Source organism: Antennarius striatus, chromosome 16, assembly GCF_040054535.1.
Source record: "Antennarius striatus isolate MH-2024 chromosome 16, ASM4005453v1, whole genome shotgun sequence".
Classification (NCBI taxonomy): Eukaryota; Metazoa; Chordata; class Actinopteri; order Lophiiformes; family Antennariidae; genus Antennarius; species Antennarius striatus.
This window is the reverse complement of record NC_090791.1, coordinates 12,852,239-12,865,644: the sequence shown is the minus strand read 5'-3', so window position 1 is coordinate 12,865,644 and position 13,406 is coordinate 12,852,239. Positions and strand designations below refer to the sequence as shown.

Genomic DNA, 13,406 nt, shown 5'->3' with positions numbered 1-13,406 from the left:
GCCTCAACAGTAGTATGTCATTCCGTGGAAAGCGGTGAGGGCTTTGATTTAGCACCCTGCCCTCCAGGTTGTGTTTTTTGGCCGGGTTTCGTCGCGGCGCCGCGGATTGAAGGTTTGTTATGTCATTATGACACCAAAACGCTCCAACGTGATGATATAAATTTGCCGTGAGCATAAACTATTGTACTCTATCGTGATATTGTGACGCATGTCAAGCTAAAGTTTGTTAGCTTGCTGAAATGCTAACTAGTCCGTGTCATCTGATAAAGTTGTCTGGATGTTGTCCTTTGTCAGATACGTGACGTCACCGTGGGGTCAACCAGCAAAACATTTGTTTGTGTTAAAGCTGGGATTAAATTTAAATGAACTGAGCTCAACATGTTATCACTCAACGTGGCATCTCGGACAGTTAGCTAGTTTGGTATTTACTGTCGAGTGAAACCCGTGAGTTGCTCTTTGTGGTTGCTCGTCAACACTAGAAGGCCCTTTGTTCAGCTGTGTCCATCAGGTTGTAAGCTAGCCTGGTTCCAGCCCTGCTGACTGCATCAGTTCTGACTCACACTTCCTCACACAGTAAATAAGGTCAAAGACTTTTCAGAAGCTGAATTCACTGGTAGAAAGAACCTCTCCGTTGCTCATCGTCTAGAAGTAGGGTGATATCAGCTCCCCTTGCCCAGAATAGGCCTTTGCTGCCTTTTTGTCAATACTGTACAGTAATACATTTGCTAGAACGTCGAAGTAGCTGAAGATTTACATAGAAGTTGAAAAGAAAATCAAGAAAGGACGTACCGGATGCGTTACTAAAAGCCCTCCTTTGCTGAATATGTTTCTAACAAAAATGGACAGTTGTGTTTATTCCAGATTAGGTTCAACATTCACTACTTCTAACATGTAATCAGTCGTAGGATGAAAGGTCTATCTGTCCTGATTTGTTTTCATTTTTGTTTATCACACTGCTGCACTGGCATAGACGAACAACAAGTCAAACAACAAGTAACTTTGTGGCTTGACATTGTTGTTTGTTATTTTGCCTGAAAAGCAGTTTTATGAACCTGGCTTCTGTGTTAAATGAAAATGAAAACCTGCAATTTGTTTCTTATTAACTAAGTTCAAATTCCCTAACTAATTGTTTCTTTATATTGATTAAAATAGTGCAAAAAAATAATTAAAATAAAGCAGTGTAACAAAAACAGTGCTCTAAATTTTTAAATGAAAACAACCAGAGAACAGTCTCTGTAATCAGTCAGCAGTCTGTCCCCCATCAGGGTGATTACAGCAGTAATCCCTCTCAGGGACAGGTACCACCACCACCTCTGAACGGTGTCGTCCTGTGGAGTGTCAGTCCACTGTCATGTCAGAGCTGTCAGGAGTTGCTGTTAAGTCTGTGGAGGATCTTCACACTGTTCCACTTTCATACTCAACTGAACCCATAGCCTCATATCAACTCATATCAATGCTCATCACTGGTCATCGCAGAGCTTCAGGCCACCCGTAGCATGCCAATAAAACAATCCTAGCCATGTTGCCTCAGCTGTGGCTTTCAGGCAGATTATCGTCCCAATAGTAGCCAGTTTCATCAGGGTAGGTGGTAGTGTGGGTTATTTGGGTAAAACTGTTGTACATGTTTCCCTAATTCTGTGTTCAGAAACTCAGTAGTACTAACAAAAATCATTTGAGCATTACTAAACCTTGTATGTTGCTAATTATTGCAAACCTGACCTATAGACACATGTACACCATGTTTAAAATACAGAACAACATTCCTAAAATTTGACCAAATAGTGTAGAATAGGTCATAGTAATGATGTCTGTATGTGTGCAGTGAAACTAATACATGACTGTTGCCATATATTCTACTGTAAAGGGTGTCTTTCACTAAATTTAGGGTGAACTTACTAGCAGATTGTGGCATATTGCTGCTGCTGCTGCCAGACATGATGGAAACATTAGGGAATGTGTCCAATGGGGAGAAGCCTCTGTATGAGGAAAAGGAAGACATCCTCAGGTGAGTGCCCACGAAATAACTTTAAAAAGTAATGGTAAATGTGGATCCTGTCAAAACAAACGTAATACACTATATTTTCATCTTTTCTCCCACCAGGCCTGAGGATCTGTCAGAGATGCTAGCAGTAGGGACCAAAGAGGTTCATGAAAAAGCTGAGAACACCCAATTTGTGAAAGATTTCCTCAGGGGACGAATCCACAAAGAGCTCTTCAAGGTTGGTTGGGAGAAAAAACACTTAGAAACAAAGACGATAAAAACTGAAATGGAACAAACATTTTAATAAAAAGAAAAGAAGTAAATAATACAAAAAGGAAATGAGCAGAATTTTTCACTCACATTGCTCTCTTGCTTTGCCAGCTTGGTGCTGTGGCACTCTACTATACTTACGCTGCCATGGAGGAGGAGATTGAAAGGAACAAAGACCACCCGCACTTTGCACCTTTGTATTTCCCTACAGAGCTGCACCGCCATGAGGCCCTCGCCCGCGACCTTGAATACTTTTACGGCCCTGATTGGCAGATTCATGTCAGCTGCTCTGTTGCCACTCAGCGATATGTGGACCGTATTCATCAAGTGGGGCAGGAGAACCCAGTGCTGCTGGTGGCTCACGCCTACACCCGCTACATGGGGGACCTCTCCGGGGGCCAGGTGCTGAAGAAGGTGGCTCAGAGAGCCATGAAGCTTCCGCCCACAGGAGAAGGCCTGGAATTCTATCAGTTTGATGCCATCCATAGTTCCAAGGCATTCAAGCAGCTGTACCGGAGTCGTATGAATGAGCTGGAGCTAGACATGGACGTGAAGAAGCAGCTGGTGGAAGAGTCTATCAAAGCATTCCAGTTCAATATGGAGGTAAGCAGTAACGGGAAGGAATGGAGACTGAGAGACAGAGAAAAAGAAATATAATCTATGTGTGGAAAAATTAGTTGATGATCTGGTCTTTGGTGGTGAAACCGTTCATTTTAACAGAAGAACCTCAAGAGAAAAACTGTTGGTGACGCTAAAAACTAAAGAAATTTGTTGCTAAATACAAAGAAGCACAAGGAAAATGACTTACTGTAATCAAGAAGTAACAGTCAAAGTACAAAACAATGTGGAAAAAATTATTGAAATATTACATTTACTTCAGCTGTTATACAGGTCAGTTACTGCAACAGTAATGAATAATCCAGTGATAAAGACGATCAGTCACATTTTTTATTTTGGATAATTACTGATTGATGGTCATGCCTGTCTTTTTTTCCACAAGTATTCACTTTGTACAGATATTAAGAAAATCAAAAGCAGAGAGCCAGGTAGTTTTATCCACAGCTTCCTTGTCTGTAGGAATGAATAACTTTTCCTTTAATTATATGTGAAGCTTGATATCCTTACATGCTGTATGTTTGTGCTGGCAGGTGTTTGCAGAGTTGGAAGAGGTTGGAAAAACCATCCAGGAGGATGTTTTGGATGCCGGGATGTCTGTCCATGGAGCTGTGGGTGGGGACATCAGCAAGTGTCCCTATTATGCTGCCAAAATGGGTATGACTGGATACCTCTCTGTCTGAGTGTTGTGCTTTTGTAACTAATAGTTAAATGAGATTAAATCCCTAATGATGAGGTTCTTTTAAAGATTCGGAAATGCTTCCTCTTCCTGCTTCCTTCCTCTTTTGCTTGCAGTTACTCTTGTTTTCTCTGTTCCTTTTCCTAGCAGCAGAAATATACATATCCCATGCAAGAGAATACATTATATAAGTTCAGTCATATCATAAACGTTTAATTTGTATTGTGGACTTATAGTTTGATGATGTCATCATTGTTAAGATTAAAACTTAAACTTGAAAATCTTGAACAAATAAATGATATTTGCTACAGATTTGTTTCATTTAATTATCAGTCAATGTAAAGATGAACGGCAGATGTCTCTGCAGCTGCTGTGATTGACCTGTTTGTGCTCTCCTTGTCCTTTCTTGTGTCAGCGGCATCGGGTGGAACTGCGTACATCTCTCAGCTCGCCATGGCCCTCCTCCGACACCCAACAGGACAGGTCTTGTTTGCTACTTGGTTTGCTGCTCTTGCAGGATTAGCTGCATGGTATCTGATGTGATTCAGTTGTTGCCGTGACAACCTCCTGCTATGGAAAAGCGTAAGGAGAACCGAGAGAAAGACAATAAGGAGACTAGAACATCCCCAAAAAACCATGGGCGTTACCATGGTTGTGGATAAACTTTCTAAACAGCTCCAAATTTATGTAACATTACCTTTAACATTAAAATTAACTTGGATGTGTTTCGTAAATGGACTTCTGACATTGTATAGGACCATCAAGGTATCAGTTCCACCCAACCCTGTCAGAGTTTTTCCTCCTACCTCATAGTCATTGAGCCTCCATCATCTGGTGATGTTTCTGAGTGTCTTTGGTCATGTTCCAAGACTTTTTTTTTTTTTAATTTTTGTCATGGAAGTTCCAGTCATGAAGAATGACATTTTATTCCACCATTGAATGAAACTGACAGATTGTCAGAACTTGGTGGCTAACATAAGATGTCCATATAGAAAATCAAATTGCTTATGCAGATATAAACTATTGAATGATGATTAATAGTTGTTAAAAGTAAATTCCCTGTAAGCTAAAACACACTATGCACATGTTCTGCATCGATACCATGACAGGATTTTGCTGGTCAGAATACTATGTTTTAATGAGGCCTTTGCATTTTAGCTGCAAAAGATGCTAATTTGACAGGAGACAGGAAGTAATGTATGAGTAATAATGCCAAAAGTGAAAAACATTTTATTTCAATTTTTTTCTGTACATTATTGAAAACACAAAATACTGCTCTGCTTTAAATATATTTTACAGCTCATGTTTCAAACACGTGCTGAACAGTTTCTGCAGTGTTTTTAGTGTGTACTCATAGCACTCCTACACTTGACCAGGGTATAAATAATGAACATCTTTCAGATGCTAGTGGACTGAGTGGGTATATGAATCTCATCTGATGCATACTCAGTTAGATTATTTCACTGTTTTCTAATTATGTATAATAATTGTGACATACTGTATTGAAAAAAAATACATATGTCTGTTGAAATGCAGAGCCAAAGTCTCCATGATGACAGAGTCCTCTATTAGGACAGAGCTGCTAACAGAAGTGAGAGCAGCTCTTTTCTTTAAGGAAACTAGTAAGAAAACAGAAGCTATTGTTGTGGCTGACTTAGGTACTCACCAGTCCATTGGCTGCTCCGCTCCTGTCAGTTCATTGTGGGCTTGATGACATGCATCAGTAATCATTTTCATGATGTTCCCACTGCTTTATAATAGATGCTGTGATTGAAGTTCAATATTTATTCTGAAAGTATTTACATCTTAATGACTTTGCTTTGTCTTTCTAAACGGTTTTTGTTTTTTTCTTTGGGTTTGTACCAAAGGAAAGAACTGCATGTCGAGCAGGTTCATCTGCTGTTTGCACAAAACATCAATAAATGAATGGACATGGTGTTTTTGAAATAGAAAGTCATTCATGACAGAAGTTTTAGTGCGCTTGTTTGATCACATACTTGACAAGTTATTTTTTTTTCCTGTTTTGAGTGTCGTCTGAGATGGCAATACATTTCTGTGCATATGAAGGTTCCATAGACTGCCATGCTGTCCTCTACTGTTAATGTCCTGCGGTTAATGTCAATGTGTTGTTACTTTTGTGTGTCAAAAAACGTCAGTATTTCTGGACAATTTGAACAGACTTAATTCAATCTCAGGATTAAACCTTAAAGTGAGTGGCAAGTATGAGCTGTTTTTTTTCCCGTTTCCACAAACTGCTATTAATCCCTTTGTGTACGTAGACAAAGCTTTATTAGTGAGTGACTGGATAGAATACTCATTGTATGAGTCAAAACAAGTCCAAGTAATGGTTTTACTGTGTATAATGGAATAAAATGTTTTCCTGCTTTTGCCGAAATAGATGATTAATTTCTGGGCTGGTGTTTTAATGAAAAGAAATAAATGATTCATGTGTACTTAAATTATTTAAATGACTGCTAGTGGAGGCAGTCTCGACCCAGAATTTCCAAGTTCAGGATCAATAAAGTACATCTATTCATCGTTGTAAATACTACTTCAACAGTTGTAGCCACAGGGATGTACCTTAAGGTTTGACATTCCCTCCATTTGAATTGGTCAGTCTGCAGCCTGAATCCAGACTAATTTTTGTTAATGGTACTCAAGGGAAGAAGCGTAAAAAGACACCAGAGAACCTCTGACTCACCAGGAGGTTGACTTTGTTGTTTCATTTCTCAACATGTATCTGACATCTGATTAACACACACTAGTTCAGGCAGTCGTTTTCCTTCCCAGACATCTCATTATGACTGTAGAGATACCGTCTTTTGGTCTTGTGCGCTGATCAAATTTTAAGGTAAAAAGTTTAAGGTAAAAAATTTCTCAGTAGCCTTAGCTGTATTCATGTCTGTATTTTATCACGTTACCATGATAGAAGAAATTGGTGAATGTCGTACATGCCATCTTAATTTTAGCATCCAATTGCAAACTGGCTAGCATGCTTAAGTTAGCATTCATCTCAAAGCACCGAGTACTGGTTGTCTCAGGGCTAAAAGACAAATTATTTCTACAGAACATGTATTTTAGCAAGCAGGTACATTTAACAGATAAAACAAATATATGTAATACAATATCTCTGCAATTTTTTTTTAAATTCATGACTTTATTGGATCAGGTTGCATGTTAATATTGTAAATATGCCAAGACCTGTAACAAGTCAATGCATTTGGATTGCCATTACTTCAGGGTTTCTACTGCAACACATGTACCAGATGTCTCTTCTACCACATGGTTATGCAACCGTATGATCTGTTCTCTACACACAAACGCTGTGAAGATTAAGAACTCAGGGGAACTTGTAATGCAAAAAGTTTCAGAGAGAGAATTCGGTCATCTGTTTCCACATCTGAGGAGTCGGGTCTTTTCAGTTTAGCCCTCAATCAAACAAACACACCCCTAAACCCAGAGGGAGGAGTACGTGCATCATCTGGTGATGTTTGGCCTGATTGGACCAACAGCACAGAGAGGAACTCATGAAAGTAAAACCAAAGCATACAAAAAGAATTATAGACAAGAGGTTCATTTAACCCCATATAACAATTTTACTGTAACTGTCTCTGTAAATACAATAAATTACTTTTTCATCACAAAGATAATATTTTCACGGTGATGTTTTTCTTCTGTTGGTCAACAGAAAACCAACAATAGTGGCTGCTATGAGAAAGAGTAAGTATTTGATTCCCAAATGTTCTCAATGGAATTTTTAGAAGTGACTGGTGCAATGGGATGTCCTCTGGTGAGCGGGTTCTGTTTAACCACTGCAAGGCTGGACTGTCAGGTCCATCATGATCCATCGATAAACTCTGTCTGCCTCCTCCAACACCCAGTACTCCTCAACCGTCTGTCCTTTTTGAATGCGGCTGTTCTTGCTTTATGATGACCTCCCCCTCCTGCAGTCTGACCTGCACAAGAAGCTTGTCAGTTCCAGGATGACTTTTTACCTGCAGACAGAAAAAAGAAAAGTTTGATTATATGGAGGCAGAAATGCAGCCCCAACTTAAAAAAGTAGAGTAGATGCCAAAGATAATCTGAGATGAGGAAAACATCCAGCTCAACACAAACATGTAGGCATCAGTGTTTTTTTGGGACAGCCAGAGACCAGTTAATCACGTTATCTAAAATACTGTGTGATGTATTAGCCCAACCTGGTTCGTGACTGTCAAGAAGAACTGAACAGCCTCTTGATTTTGGACAAGATGCCCCCCTCTTGTTTAACATATTCTTCCTTATGCTCGCTTTGCCCTGCCTCAGGGTTACCTCTGCTGCCCCCACCTGGATAGAAATTGACACTGCATCAGCCTAGCTCAGTGCTTCTCAATTTTTTTCCCGTTAAACCCCCTTAGTTTGAAGCTCCACCACTTATGCTCTTGGTGTGTGTGTGTGTGTGTTAAAGCTCTCACACTATAGTAGACGAGCTAATCCTCCCTTCACATGCTCAAATAATTAAGAGTTAATGGCTCATTAGACGTGAAAGCCCCACTGACACCTACTGTAGTGGATGTGCAATTACACGTTATTCAAGTGCAACTACGAAAATGCAAACGGTAGTTTCAGCTTTCACGTTCCACAGAGTCACACGTGTTTCAACCCCACTATTTGAGAACCACTGTCCTAGCTTGAGACTATCACATCCTTGCCTAAAACCATCTGTCAGAGAAGTTAATATTGGGAAACAACAGGATCAGTCAGTGGGAAGTCTGTCCTCTTACCGGTGGCAGTCACAGTGATGCCGTTCACCGTCCCCTCCACATCAATCTCATCCTCTGCATAGCTCAGAAGAAGTTCTTTTTGTCTGTCGGTCAGTGTCCTACACAGAAAAAACATCTTGAATTTAACACAAAAAAATCTTATAGACTCTTCTGGTGTAAAAACTGGTGTGAAGCTGTATTTTTTTCCAAAGACATCCAGTCTAACAGGGTGGTGTGTCTCCATGGAGTCTTACTTGGGTATTTTTACTTTGACATGGACATAATGGTCTCCGTAGCCATAGCCACTGACTCGAGCGATTCCCTTTCCGGCCATACGAATCCTCTGGTCGGTCTGGACGCCTGCAGGGATCTGGAGCCAAGAACGATCTCATCATTTGTTTCACTGAATGTATCAGAACTGAAGAGAATGAACCTCTCTACTTACTGATAAGTTTAGAGTTTCGTAAAGGCCTTGCGACTTGGCTGTGCCGCCCAGGATGGCTTGTGCCACGGAGATGAAAAGGTCAGAATGGATGTCTGCACCATCCCTTCTAAATACTGGACTTTTTTGGACCTGCAGATCAACTCAGAACACATCACAATCAATCACAAACAATATTAAATTGTTCTGAAAAGCAGTATGCCAGAGACTTATTAGACTTAACAGTTCTATTTTCTTAGTAATTATTTCTAGACTGGAACCAGTTTATCTTAATTTTTCTGGGGAAGTAAAGTAATCTTGTTCCATGAGCAGATAATTTCAGATCGTATGCTGCCTCCTCACATTCCCAGTTTATTTCTTCCATTCAAGAAACTTGTTTGCTGAATGTAAACATGTTTATTTCTTCCCTGGGTTTTTTTTGTTTCCAGTCGATGCTGATGTAGAGACTCACCCTAAATGTGATGAAGATCTCCTTCTTGCCAACAGGCATTCTAACTGTCTGACCATCTTCCACACCTTAAAGTGAAAAGACACATCAAGTACATTTTTCAAGCGCAAACATCAACAGATTAAGTATAAAACTGTCCTTCCTGAAAGATGGGCGGGAGCATGGTGTGCTTTAAAGATTTAGGTTTTTCTTCTAGGGTAAGAAAACTTTAACCACAGATTTCACTACACATCAGTATAAGACTAACTTGTAATACTGGAATATTTTAACAATCCCACATTAATATAAAAATTATTATGATAATTAAGCCAGAAATAGTCTGAGTCAAATAACAGATTAATCTCCAGAGTAGATGGTATTTGTTTGTCAGACACATTGCTGGGTGATGATCAAACTTGTTCATCATGATGATAAAAATGCCCCTCAGGTATCTACAGGTACTTTACAGTAGGAACAGGCATATAAGTGAGACTGACCTGCAGGCACAGGAACCATCACCGTCTTCTTCTGTTTAGTTTCTCCCCTCCCACGGCAGGAGACACAGGGGTTGGAGATGACTGAGCCTTTGCCTCCACAGTGACGACACGTGGACCGCATCACAAACGGACCCGTGTTTATCGTCTCCTACAGGGAGGACGATACGTGTGTGTGTTGATGCAGCAAACACAGAACACACACTTTGAAGGCAATGAAAGCTGCAGTTCCTACCATGCCAGTGCCGTTGCAGAAGTGGCAGTGCTGAGCCTTAGAGCCCGGCTTGTAGCCTTTACCATTGCAGGTTTGACAGGTTGCATTTATGTTAACTGAAATCTCTTTGTTGACGCCCTTCGCAGCCTGAGTAAACGTCAGGTCCATGGTGTACTGTACAAAAAAAAGAGAAGGACTTCAGGTACAATTAGTTAACTAGTTGTGTACACTGAACAATGACCCGGTCAATGAGGGATTCAATTTGTACTGCCAGTCACTTATAGTGGAGAGGTGTTGCTGGATGGAGGAGCAAAAATACATTTTTGACTAGTATGCTGCGCTCACACTGTACTGCAGTATAATAGAAAATTGACAATCACTGTGAATTCTGTCATTTAACATGTTGAGAAACATTAAGGGTGAATATTAACTTGTCCACAATATGGCACTACAAGCTCACATAGTTATTAATTATGTGCCTTTGAAGGCTCTCAGTTGCTTTAAGTTTATGTTTGGAAAGTATAATATATATTTTAAATACATGTTGATATAATTTGCACTGAAATATATTCTCAGATTTTATGCTGTTTCATACACCCTACTTTTGGGGAAAATATCCTGATCGATAGAACTGAATTAAATTGTATCTGTTTGCTTTTCATACTTTCATGCTTATTATTATAAATTACAACATTGCGTTTACACGCCAGTGCAGTTAGGTTTTAGGATCATCAATATGGAGAACATATCAATTAAAAAGAATCTCTGAAAAGCTGAATTCAATTGCGCTACTTGGCTTTCACTCCTGTAGTACTCCACTGACCTCCTGTGGCTGTTCAAATATGGTACTGAAGTCTCCAAAGCCACCACGGCCTGCTGAGAATTCCCCAAAGATCTTTCGGAAGAGCTCCTCTGGGTCCACGTTAGTGGTTTGTCCGCTCCAGTACTGTTGCCCACCGCCGGTCTGACCAGCGTCAAAATCTGCTGAGCCGTAGGTATCGTACTGCTTCCTCTTACCCTCGTCACTCAATACCTACATGAAGCACACAGCAAGTTTAAAAGGCAGTAATTTTAAATAGATTGTTTGAATTCGTAGAAATGAGAAAGACATGAGGTAAAATATACAGTAGATATGCCATGTGAAAGCCTGAATAAAGACTGAAAATATACCTCATAAGCTTCAGCCAGCTGAGCAAATTTTTCCTTGGCTTGTGGGTCATTTTTGTTGGTGTCAGGGTGGTACTTTTTGGCCATCTGAGGTATAGGAAATAGGCAGACTGTCAGCTTTTGTGACTGTTGAAGACCCAGTTTAATTTGTAGGGAACACACAGACCTGGTAGTAAGCTTTCTTGATCTCTTTCTGGGTTGCTGTGCGAGACACGCCGAGGATCTGGTAGAAGTCCTCCTTCCTGTTGGACGGGGAACTTGTGTGAAAGAAGAGCGTGCAGAGAGAATGGGGTGGTTTGATACCTGAAAAGCAAAGGAACAGGTTGAGTAAAGACCGCTAATTAACAAAGGCTGGAGAATGGTGATATGTGAGGTGTATGGAGTTATGGGTTATGACTATGGGGGAAAACGGTGAAAAAATGACACAGAAAACACATTAAAGTCAGAGTGCTTTCTGTCATTTCTCTGTTGAAGTCAATAAGATCTTGACTCAAGAATACTGTTTTCCAAAAAATTCTTGAAAAGTACAGCCACTCTTCAGTTCTTCATCACCGGGGTAGAGGGACCAGGGCTGGCTGTTTTTTCCATTTAAAAAAATCTAAATCTGTTAATGTTCGTCACAGCTCCAGAGAAAACATTCAGATGTCTTTGATGATCTTTAATGTTTAGCTGATGCTAAACATTAAACGATATCTGTGCTCCACACCGCAAGGCTATTAATTTACTGCACAGATGATTTCTCATTGGTTTTTAAAATTTGTAAGATAATGGCATTATTGCTCAGGAACTTCACAATTGAGGTGTCTTGAAGTTGGGTATGGTAGTCGTGTGTACAGAAGAAGCGGGAGGAGAACAAACACAATTATTGGGGTCTCTGGCTTTGAGGGGAGGTGGTGAGATTGAATAAACATAAAATCCAGTGACAGTTTGTGATGATCAAACCCGGAACACACAATTTACACTACATCAATTTTTTGAGGAAAATATTGTTTAATGCTGATCTGGAATACAGTAATATTTTTGTAAAGTTCTTGTGTTGTATACACTGCACAGCACACACACACACACACACACACACACACACACACACACACACACACACACACACACGCATTAACATTAAAAACTAATGAAAGACGTATATTCTTTGGTCTACTTTCTTGATAATACCAATTTTTCTGGCTTCACGTCTGTTTAATCTACTAAACTGACTGATGGAAGATGGAAATGGAGTAAAATAATTAGTTGTGAATTCTGTTTGGTATCAGGCAAAAGACAAGCCAACAACAACAACAACAAAAAGTAAACAAAACAAAACCAAAACTCACATGTCAGGAAAACTGCTGAAGAACATTCAATTATAATCCAATAAAACTTGTATAATAAATTACACAATAAAATAAAAAGAGTAACAGGAGACCAATCTAATATTTGACTGATTTTCATTTAAATGTGTAAGTCACCACAAAGGTGTTGTAAAATATTACTGGTTTACGTCAGAGAAACATGACAGATATTTACGAGAAGTTAAGCAGCTGTTTGTCATCATGATGGACGAGAAGATTGAATAAATAAATATTTATGTTTACACTTGAATTAAACGTATAATAATGTTGTTTGCTTTCCGGGTTGGCGAGACATCGAGTCAGAGGACGACAGTGACCCACGACCTGACAATCTGAACTTTGTATGAACCAAAGTTATTAAACCGATTGCATCACCTAAGCGCTACTTTTTAAACAGAATTAGTAAAAGTAGCTCACCTTACCTTAGATGTTTACGTCCTCGATCCAATTTAATTTAGTTGTCTTACCCTACGTCACTTAAGTTAGCTAAGAATGAAAACAATTTTAGCCTAGCTTAGCTTCGGCTAGGCCAAAAGCACAAGGTTCGCGCAGCACTCACCTGACAACCCTCTCAATGTCAACGCTGTCCCTGTGCCTCCCCACATCTGGTTCCCTCCCAGCTTCTGCGCTTTTCGTGTAGAGAAACTGCGCACACCTCCATGGCGACCGCACGCAATGGTACCGGCGGCCCCAAGTTGTCCAGAGCACACGACGACTGTAATCCAGCGTGAGGAAAGCCGAACTACCGCGGACGCCATCATTCTCTCGTGTACTGGTACAGGACACAGTGCGCATGCCCAGAACAGACGTTACGTCACTACAAAGATTTGAGCCAAGATGGTACCCTCCGCAATAAAACAAGCTGGAAACATAGCGGAAATCTGACGCTTTCTTTTCATAGACTCTCCACAAATTTTCTAAGTTAATTAAATCTAATTGTGGATAAAATTGTATATTGAACACTAAAATATATTAAAATACCACCAGTTCATCTGTGCAAATGAGCATTACAACAAAAAGAACGCTTAT

General features: G+C 40.0%; 2 protein-coding genes across 4 annotated transcripts; one reads left to right on the top strand and one right to left on the bottom strand.

Moving 5' to 3' along the window:
- On the top strand, positions 1–5,949 carry hmox2b (heme oxygenase 2b). The gene is made up of 6 exons (XM_068335855.1): positions 1–112; positions 1,886–2,005; positions 2,102–2,219; positions 2,363–2,854; positions 3,400–3,523; positions 3,961–5,949. Exons 2-6 carry the CDS (start codon positions 1,935–1,937, stop codon positions 4,086–4,088), a joined length of 933 nt encoding a protein of 310 aa, XP_068191956.1. The 5' UTR covers positions 1–112; positions 1,886–1,934; the 3' UTR covers positions 4,089–5,949.
- Positions 5,950–6,707: 758 nt separating this feature from the next.
- dnaja3a (DnaJ heat shock protein family (Hsp40) member A3a) lies at positions 6,708–13,163 on the bottom strand. Of its 3 annotated transcripts, XM_068335852.1 has the most exons (12): positions 12,937–13,163; positions 11,198–11,334; positions 11,035–11,118; positions 10,688–10,897; positions 9,886–10,038; positions 9,654–9,801; positions 9,181–9,245; positions 8,733–8,861; positions 8,542–8,657; positions 8,309–8,406; positions 7,745–7,871; positions 6,708–7,540 (listed from the first exon to the last, which is right to left on the bottom strand). In XM_068335852.1, the coding sequence occupies exons 1-11, from the start codon at positions 13,136–13,138 to the stop codon at positions 7,759–7,761; spliced, it is 1,455 nt and encodes a 484-aa protein (XP_068191953.1). In that variant the 5' UTR covers positions 13,139–13,163; the 3' UTR covers positions 6,708–7,540; positions 7,745–7,758. The 3 variants fall into 3 exon arrangements, with proteins under 3 accessions (XP_068191953.1, XP_068191955.1, XP_068191954.1); XM_068335854.1 differs by lacking the exon at positions 7,745–7,871 and having other exon boundaries at positions 6,714–7,540; XM_068335853.1 differs by lacking the exon at positions 6,708–7,540 and having other exon boundaries at positions 7,743–7,871.
- Positions 13,164–13,406: the final 243 nt, after the last annotated feature.